At 50.8% G+C, this 10,000-nt stretch overlaps 1 protein-coding gene across 1 annotated transcript in view; it reads left to right on the top strand.

The window, feature by feature from the left end:
- Positions 1-7,868, top strand: part of LOC126576574 (uncharacterized) — a 62,311-nt gene extending 54,443 nt beyond the window's left edge. Inside the window, exons 11-21 of the mRNA XM_050237884.1 lie at positions 1,116-1,462; positions 1,569-1,918; positions 4,008-5,110; positions 5,190-5,453; positions 5,594-5,969; positions 6,040-6,269; positions 6,344-6,508; positions 6,588-6,796; positions 6,878-7,041; positions 7,132-7,267; positions 7,704-7,868. Coding sequence (XP_050093841.1) covers positions 1,116-1,462; positions 1,569-1,918; positions 4,008-5,110; positions 5,190-5,453; positions 5,594-5,969; positions 6,040-6,269; positions 6,344-6,508; positions 6,588-6,796; positions 6,878-7,041; positions 7,132-7,267; positions 7,704-7,755 — 3,396 coding nt within the window. The 3' untranslated portion in view covers positions 7,756-7,868. The remainder of the gene's footprint in view (positions 1-1,115; positions 1,463-1,568; positions 1,919-4,007; positions 5,111-5,189; positions 5,454-5,593; positions 5,970-6,039; positions 6,270-6,343; positions 6,509-6,587; positions 6,797-6,877; positions 7,042-7,131; positions 7,268-7,703) is intronic.
- Positions 7,869-10,000: the final 2,132 nt, after the last annotated feature.

The following is a 10,000-nucleotide window of genomic DNA, read 5'->3' as shown; positions in this document are numbered from 1 at the left end:
GTTTTGGGGGGGGGGGGGGGGGTGTTGTAATTAATAATTTGCTCACCTTTAAGCTCTCTAACCCGCACTCGCCATCCCGCCAGCTCAGCCCTGATGGTGGCGTTTCGAGTGGATTGCTTCACATTTTCATTTTCTGCTACTCTTCGTTTAACATGAAAGGCTTATTGGAATGGCTGTGAAGGTGGCAGCGCACGGTCTGCCAGTCCTTCGTTACACCTAGACTTAAAACTTTATAGAGGGAAACGTGCAGGAATGGTTTTATCTGGTGTAGCCCAACAGAAGTCAAGCAGAAGGCCCATGGAAGTTTCTTTCATCAGCAGCAGAAAAAAGACTCAACCAAAAAGAACTTGAGCTCATTCGTAAATGGACTGGTTATAGTTTTTTCTTCTATTTAATTTAGTGTCTACACACTTTTTTTATTATTCTACCCTCTGCAGTTTTCCATCAAGTGTTTTTTGTTATGTTCCTTCTTCTTAATTTCATCATATTTTGTTTGTATCTGTTTGGTATTGGCTCTTGATAAGGAATTTAAGCAATGCGTTTATAATGCGAACCCCTCTTGATTGAATCTAATGTTATGATTTTGAAGGTTGTTTATTTCGAACCATACGAAGCCTCGAAATTCTGTTTCGTTGTGTATCGCTCATAAAATTACAAGTCACTTCCATACCAGTTCTCCACTGCAGTTGAACCAGTTGTCATTCATCAAATCACCGAACACGAATTGATTTTCTGATTTTGTAGCTATTCTACATTCTATGTTGCATCGAAACACCATACAAAACAAACCTCCAATCCGTGCCTCTAGTTGTGTGAAACGGATAATGGCATTTCCGGCAAGCAAATCCATTTCCAATGCATTTTCACGGTACACTGAACACAGCCGGGCAGTGAGCTGGCATCCTTTATGGCGGAGATTGTGTGCCAGGGCTCCGAATCCTGGCACGGTTTAATTAAATTCACATACATAATCCTCCGGACGCCGGATATCGGGTTGATGGCTTTTGTTTGTACCGCGCAGTACGCGGCGAGTGAACGATATCCATCGTGCGAACGATATTCCGTGGGAAAATGTTTAAAATTTTCCATCCCATTCCCCCATTCCCCTCTGCTAGCCTCTACCACCGTTACCGGTGACCATTGCCACCAGTACGCTGCCCCAGCAAACGACGACAACGGTGACCGGAGTGCAGCAGCAACCGAACGGAACGGCTGGTCAGCATGCGGTCAGTGCGGGCATTGGCATCGGTATCGGCATCGTAAAACCGACGACACCGTCAATCGCCGTCATACCGTCGCAGAGCATGGAACGGGAAGAACGTGACCTTCAGTGGGCACAAAAGTCAGCGACCCTGCGCCGTCCATCGCGCCCACTTTCTCCCTCCAAGCGAGCGGCGCGCAGTAACAGCGAACATCAGAAGCAGCAGAAATTGCAGCACAAAATCGAACCACTCGTCCATCGGTAGGTAGCAGATGGAGGGAGAAGTGAGGAGAAGGGAGGAAGCGGAACGTTAGATGACCTCAAATAACCTTGATTTTCCTTGCCTTCCTTTTTTTTGCTTACGCAGCTCACCACAGGAACCACCGGAACGCTACAGTGGCTTGCAGAAGGAGGACTCCAGTAGCACACCGTCCTCGTCCTCGGTGGCACCTGGTGCCGGTAGCGGGAAGAGTACTCCCCTGGGCACCCAGCAACCGTCGCATCTGCCCGGTCAAACCAAGCACACGGCCATGACTCCCGTCGGACGTCCCGGTCCATACGCTAAGGGATCACCCGGCAATGGAACGATCGATCTGCTCAAAGATGTGACCACTAGCGCTGTTGGTGGTGGTGGTGGTGCAGGATCGGAGGGTAGCACCACCGAGGACTACGTCACCTGTACCGACAACTCGAAGCGGGGCACCTCGGGAGCTAAAGGTACATACAAGGCGATGCACGCCACTAGACCCCAGACCAGTAAACCACCAACAGGTTCGAACATCTCCCCTTTTCTTACACTCGCACGCTCGGTGTTCTCGCTCTGTGTGTGTCTGTGTATGTGTGTTTCGCTTCCTTGTTAGTGTCCCTTCCCCCAATGTATATCAATGTGTGCTTGTGTTTTAAATGTGCGTGTCTCTCTGAACATTAACAACGTGCTGCCTCGAACCATAACCTATGCTGGAATGGTTTTTCCGCGCATTTTCCACGAATGTCAATGCACTGACTAACGTTCAGTGCATTTATGATATCTCCCTTTTCCTCCTTCCTCCCTGGTATCTGTCACCGTTGCATATCAACTTGACAGCATATTTTGCTATCCTGCCTCTCCCACTTCGATTCCGGGAATGTTGGGTGACGGATTGCGTTTGATGCATTCCAGCCGGGTTAATACCTTCCAATGCTTTTATGACATCAATGTATGTGAGTGTTGGTCGCTCCGCCCTGGTAACATCCATTAGTTATGAGGTCAAATAGAATAATTTATGCTTGATGGACGCCTGCATTAACATGGTGTCGGAGCAGCTGAAGTGCGGTGTTTCTTTTTTGCGCTTTCACGTTAGGCATCGACCGCAATCGACACCAGATAATGTAATTAATCGATCGCCTGCATTCGCTGAAAGTGATGGGCATAATTGGCTGTCGTTGGGTCCTTGTGCTGGAAGCTACGTGCTGGTTGGTGGTTGTTTATGACTCATCATCCGTGGTTCGTTAAACACACAACGTTCACAGTGATGAACATGCATTTTCAGGTTCGTCATTTGGTATGGCATTTTATGGAAATTCATAGAGTAGTGAATTTTAGTAATAATTTAGACCAGAAAAAATATCATTATGATATACTAGTGAAACGTAATTTGAACATTTTGTAGCAACTTGCACTCACTGTTTGTAGTTTTATGAGACTTTGCATAAAGTTTCAATAGCCTTTTATAAAAAAGTAAATCAATCTAGCCATGTGTTTTAAATGAAAATGCGTATGGAAGAATCAATCAAAGAACTTTATTTAAATATTTGAAGCCACTGGTGCTCTGCATCAATTGATTTCTTCAAATTTCAAACCAACAGAGGAAGCAAAGCACATTGACCTACATTTCAAAGCGTTTCCACAAGCTTTACATCTGTTTGATATTCTGTCGAGGCGATAAAAACCATTCGAAAGTGGTTTAGTAAACACAGTTAAACATCATTTCCGCATCAAACCTCACAAGGGCAACGCTTCCGTACAATCAACTTCCGTAACACCGATTGGCCAATTATGAAACTTTCATTATTAGCTCCAAGTCTAATCTCACCGATCGTTGCAAAGCGTATGCTAATGTATTATCGTTTTACGAGTCCCAGCACTCACAGCACCATAACTGCCACTAACATCATCACGATGATGAAACGGAGTGACCTGCTGGTACTAGTACAAAACCATCGTAGCTAAGCCATCCTGACTGTTAAGTGTTAATCTGCCATTTATGCTCTTTCCCTACTGCTCCCAACACCCCTCCAAAGTTATCGCCATTATCGTTTGTGTTTATGCTGCCCCATAATGGCTGGTGCCCGTCCCCTGCCCATCCGCTAGCGCTCTCACGTCACTTTGTTCTCCGGCAGCTTGTTACAATGTTGTTACCCACTTACACCACATTAACACCATTGCAAGGCAACACTAGAGAGGTGCGAGAGTGTTACCAACAGATCGTCCTGCGACACCCGTCAATGAGTCGCGGAATCGATTGATAAGTTGTGTAGTTGAGGATCTCAAGTCCGCCACGCAAGTGCTTTCTATGTTTGCTCATAATGCTTGTCGTGTCGTTCGCTTTGCCTTGCTTGGCAATTCACACCATTAGAACCGTGCTGCTAGGGTGCTGCTGCTGTTTCTACTACTACTACCACACGCAAAAACACCTCGCTATACGCATCCTTTGTAAATAATGAATCCCTGTTTTCTGTTTCGAATGTGTCTCGCGTGCTGAACTACTTGGTTTCTCCGCTGACGCCCCGCCGGATTGCGTTCCGTTCCCCTACTCCGATCCAACAGCCACCACCCAGGACGGTTCATCGTTCGAGAGCGCCTCCTCCCTCTACAGCCTGGCCCGGGTCGATGCGGTGTGCGAGGAGACGCCACCGATCGAGGAGCAACCGCTGACGCTCTCGGCCATGGTACAGCTCCCACCTCAACCACCGCTACCCAAACCCTCGCCAACGCACTCCGTCAGCAGCAGTTCGAGCGATAGTTTCAGCGTCGGCAACAAGAAGAGCTCCCCTTCGCGACCCTTGGCTAAGCCACTCGGGGCGAAGGGAAAATCGGCAGTGGCAGTGGTGGCGGGGTCGGCCACGACCACCGCCCACACCAAAAGCCCCGTCTCGCTGTCCGATGACGAGCGAAGTGACGGCAAGCGGTACCTCTCGTCGTCCCACGACGAACAGGACGCACCGGTGAAGCACATGTCGCACGCGGCCACGACCGGAACCATCGCTCGAAGCGCTCGGCGTGGTCGGGGCGACTGGAATGAGGAAGAACGGCGCCGGAAGAAGAGCACCTTTAAGCTGGAGTTCGACAAAGACTCAATCAAAACGTACACCACGCCGATGTTGCGCCAACCGAGCCCCGGGTTCAAGAAGCTTTCGCCAGAGGACAAAAGCGCCCTCAACGTACTGGATGGTGCCAGTCCGAGTAGCAAAGCGAAACGCTTTCGACCGAAAACACGCAAATCACCGAGAGCGCGCAGTGCCGCGATGGAAGAAGCAGTCGGTGCAGCGTCTTCCATCGGAGTCAGTGGAACGTTGCCAAGGCGCAGCAAAACGCCTCTCGTTCGATCCCCCGACAAACCCACCTCAGCCGTTGCGGCAATGTCCGGAAGCAGCTCGATGACGGCCAGTATCGTGGCCACTACCGTTACCCTTCCAACTCCGCAATCAGCGACAGCGCCAACAAATAAACTCAGTCCACCGCAGTACTACTCGCAGCTTCGCAATCCAGCCACGGCCGCCCAGACAGCCGCGGGATCGCCACGGAAGCAGAAGATTTCGCCCGAGAAGCGTCTGCAGGCGATCTCGACCGAGTCCTTGCGCTCCGTTTCGCCGGGATCCGATTCCGTGTTCTACAGTGAGGCCGATGCGCTCTCCCATTGCGAACAGCAGGTGCGTAACTGTCTCTATCGCGCAACTTGATCTACTTCTTCTATCCTAACATTCCCGGATAACGCATCTTCTCCGCCAGGTACACTGTTCCCATTGTGGCAAGGAAGTGGAGGTAGCTAACGTTCCCGGTGAGTCGGAGGATTCAATTCTCACACTCGACTCAACCGAGGGCGACCGACCGGATATCGTGCAGCCGCCGGAGGGTTTCGCTGATTCACCAGACTGCACCAAAACGCCGCACCACCACACGCGCCTCTACAAAAAGATGGACAAGCGCTTTCGCTCCGAAGATCGGCACATCGATCGACGGCACTTCAAAAGCCGTCAGGAGTACCGGGCCAAGGTGAGTGGTTAGTGATCGCTTGTCCTTCTGCTGGTGTGTGTTTTTGCGTGTGTCTTCGTGTGGTAGGAAGAATCTCTCATCGTTTGTTTGATCCTTCTTCAATACCTAATCCATGATTCGCTTAACAATCTTCATCGCAGAGTGAAGAACGTGGTAAGGAAGACGTAGAACCCAACAATCTCCGACCGGCCGGCTCATCTCCATGTGTAGCTCCGGGAGGAGGAACAGCGGGGGGAGGTGCAGCTTATGTCGATCCGGGTTCCGAGCCGGACCAGGGCATCTACCACGGTAACTATAGGGCCGGATTGTGGATCTGCATTGCGGATCGGGATGTTTGGCGACGGCACGAGCTACCGGATGGGAGTTTCGAGCGTCCAAAGGACTCGACGATCGAGCGCCGCGGTTCTACCGACTCCGAGCGTGACTTTCGCAAGAAGTATCAGGCCATCACGCACCGGTTAGTCCACCGGAAGTCGTGCGTCGAGATGTACCGACGACAGAACAGCAATAGTTTCGGTAAGTGCGCCAATCTACGATGGTGGACCTTTCTCCCTGATGACCGGTGAGTCTTTTCCCGTTTTTATAGACACCGATAAGACGGTGGTAGTGTGCCGGAAGTCGGGTGAGTTTGGGTTTCGTATCCACGGCTCAAAACCGGTCGTTGTGTCCGCTATCGAGCCAGACACACCGGCTGAAACGTCGGGCTTGGAGGTAGGGGATATCGTGCTGTCGGTCAACGGGATTTCGGTGATCGACAAGAGCCACTCGGAGGTTGTGAAGATTGCGCACGCTGGCAGTGATACGCTGGAACTGGAGGTAAGTCAATTGACTTGCTGTCGCCGAAGAATTTATCCGAAAAATGTGGTTTGTTTTCATTTTTCCCTCCGCAGGTCGCTCGTACGATTGGAGTCCTTTCACCGATGGAGGACTGCACGTCTCATCCCTCGATCTACACTGGATTCCTGTGGCGATACTGCTCTACCGCTGGCAAATGGGTACGGCGCTGGTTCTCACTCCGGCCGGACCATTGCCTGTATTACTATCGATCGGAGTTGGTAAGTGGATCAAAGATATCCTTATCGAAGGTAGACTGGCCCACTTATCGAACTATTCCGTGTGCTGACGAATCCACAGGACAATCAACCGATCGGTGCAGTTATGCTCACGAATCACAAGATCAGTCGCAATCCGATCGAACCGGGTAGTCGCCCGTTTAGCTTTACGATCGACACCGAGGAAGGTGTTAACGTGCAGCTGTCGGCGGATTCGGATGAGGCGGCCAGCCGATGGATCGCCATCATTAGCCATGCCGCCCAGCAGTGTGATCCTTGGTTGGAGAACAGGTCAGTTGCTCGGTTCCTTCAGTTACTGGATTCTAGGGAACTCATAAATGGAGTGCATCTGCATCTCTTCCGATCGTTTAGTGCCCGAAATCTACGGCTTGCCGCTACGGCCATCACCAAACCGGACTGCTGCGGACCGCTGTCGAAGCTTGGCAGTAAATGGCGCTCGTGGACCAAACGTTACTGCGTGCTAAAGGATGCGGTGCTCTACTTCTACCACGATGGCACCAGCAAGACGGCCATCGGTGAGTGCATAACCCCCGCGGAGGCCATGCGCCCGAATTGATATGCTAATGCATCGCTTACACTCCACTTCTTGCAATTCCGTCCGACAGGTATGGCTTGCCTGCAGGGCTATCGTGTGCAGCCATCGTCTGCCGGGGGCAAGAAGTATGCATTCGAAATTGTACCACCGGAGCTGAGCCTCAGACACTACTACTTCCACACGGAGACCGAGATGGACAAGAAGCGGTAAGTCCGGACGCTTATGCTTGAGGGCTAATTAAATTGAGCTCCACCTCCATCTCCAGCTCAGATAGCGACGCTGAGAGCGCTCCTTTGGAATTGCTTTAATCATCCAAAATTGAAATCGAAAACGAATCCTTTCAACGAAGTAAAGCGCTTCCCCTGGAATTGGCCTGGAACGATTTTCCATTTTAAATCCCGTTTTGTATGCAAATTTGTCACAAACGTTTGTATGTGAAGCAACAAAAAAAAAGGGGATCACACAACACTACAGCCGGGATCGGGCTACAATAAAGCCATCAATTGGAGATTTAATTCGTTTTTCCCGTTTCGGTGTTCCCTCTCTTTCTCTCTCTCTTTTTCCGCTCCTCTCTTCCCGATTTCCTTTTCATGCTTTACTCCACGCATCCGGACTGGACTGCGACCACCGTCGACCGACCAGCTGGGTGGCCGCCCTCGAATACTCAATAGACCGGTGGATGAGGGCCGGCTGAAATAACCTGAAACGCTACGAGCAGCTCGTATAGTACACACCATTTGGCCTTACATTTTGCCAATCTCCGGTTCCGTTCGCTCCCAGTTCCGCCCCATCGGTGGCCGCCTAACGTGCCCCCAGCATACACCAGGCAGCATCAGCAGCAGCAGCAGCAACAACGAACAAAAAAGAAACGCAGATTTATGTCCACGCAGTGAGTGTGTGTCCGCCCATGGACAGGTGCAAAGCATAAAATAACAGAGCAGGAGAGAGAGAGAGAGAGTGTTCCAATCCTGGCACGGTGCACGGTCACGCAACGGAGTGATTGGATGGGCGTCCCGGGCGTTGAAACAAATTGGAGCGAACGACGATGTTGTGTTTGTGCGGTGTGTCCGTGATCTGACAGGCATTTCATCACACATACACAAACGCACACAAACACGCATGCATCGAGGCCACGTCGGATCGCCTTTCGGATACGCTTCAATTACGTTGGTGAGCATCTCGTGCCCGCACCACACCATCGGCGCCGTGCAACGGACATTGTTCGCCGGCCAGGGCCAGGGATACTGGTGCCCGGCAGCTGCCAGCATACAAGGTACGTGTTTCGGCCCCAGAAAGGATGCTCTACATACGAGCACATACGTGTGAGGGACTTCAATTTATGCTCAATACTGCCATTTCGCCGTGATTTGCTTTTCGCCTTCTTACTGCTAGTGTTGCTGGTGCTGGTGCTGTTGCTGGCACCGTAGCAGGCACCGTTGCTGCCTTTGTTTTACGGTCAAGCCCGACGGCCTTTCATACAAAGTGATGTTTGTGTTTTCCTCCGCTTTTCGACGCTTGGCTCCGGCGTGTAACGAACCAGCAGAGCCTTTCCTCTCCCTCGTTTTCCTTTTGCACACACTCCGTGTGGCACGGTTTATGCTTTCCGAAATGATTTTTCCACCAAAACAAAAACCCGATAAACGCCTTCACCTTGGAGGCAACGGCGCTAGTGACTGGTTGGTGAATTATGGTACCGCGGAGCGAACGAGAAAACAAAAACGATCCGAAGCACATCATCGTGGTCATTGGTGAGAAAGGGCCAAGAGGGAAGGTTGCTGGAAAGCTAGAGCGTAGCGTTATCGGGGTATAGCATCCCCACCAATCGACTCGACCGTCGAATACTGCTTCATCGACTGGGGAGAACGAAAGCACGAGTAGAATAAACAATTATAGAGAAGGCGCGCGAACTTCAGGCGATTGGTAGAGCTTGAACTGGACTCGGAAATCGACCGTATATAGGAACCGTTTGCACGAACGGAAAGCCAGAAGCCAGAAGGGAAATTAGCTTTATGGACCGAAAGGGCACGATCGAACGCAAACTCACCCACGACCACAGTACAGCAGGGTCGAGAAAGTGTTTTAAATATTTCGAAACTTTGCTGGATGGATTTACGGTGACGCCAAGGATGGTCGCTTTGGCTTGAACGGTGGCCCGGTTGTTAGACCGCAACCCCCGTCAAAGCGTTTAGCGTGGTTGATGGTGAACATCGCTTTGGGGGTTGTCATGTGGGTTCCCCTTGGATTTGGACCTTTTTCATGTCGGCCGTCTCCGTACTCGTAGACTGGCCCCGGGGGGAAATGGCTTGGAGTACGCTGAACGAGGGATAGTTTCCGGAGTGTTTTTGGAGTGCGTTCTGACAGCACATTGGGCACCGGAACAGAGAGCGGTTTGAAGGGTGGCAGTTTGTTTAGTAGCGTTGGTAGCGCCTAACGAAACTTACGTCCCATATTCGGAATCGGGAGAAATTCTGCTCATCCTGCAAAGCTAGAGAAGTTGATTTATCGGTAGCCGGATGTCGATGCCGGACGAGCAATACACATAGAGAGAGAGAGTTATATACTGCACATGGAAACCCCGCTGGGTTCCTGAGCCATGGATATTATAAACTATACACCTATACAGCTCTCTGGACCTACACAGCAGCAGAGCGATAGAGCGTAGCGGCGCGAGTCAACAAACCCTATAGAATGAGATTAATGTTAGAGCTTTAAAAGTTTATCTTACTGTTTCGGTAGTTAGCAGCAAGCAAGCAAGCAACAAAAAAAAAACAAACAAAGTAATGCCAGGGTGACTTTGAATGTCGGCCACAAGCCACAGGCGAGGATTTTTGGGGAAGGACAAGATACGCCCTCGCGTCACTCACGCTATTAGACGAAGCAGGGAGGGCAGCAACTCGCTGCGCGGTTGTGTTGTCGGCTTGTTTTGGCAATGGACAAAA

This window comes from Anopheles aquasalis, chromosome 2 (assembly GCF_943734665.1).
Source record: "Anopheles aquasalis chromosome 2, idAnoAquaMG_Q_19, whole genome shotgun sequence".
NCBI lineage: Eukaryota > Metazoa > Arthropoda > Insecta > Diptera > Culicidae > Anopheles > Anopheles aquasalis.
Note: the sequence above shows the minus strand (reverse complement) of the source record. Positions and strands in the feature narration are given on the sequence as shown.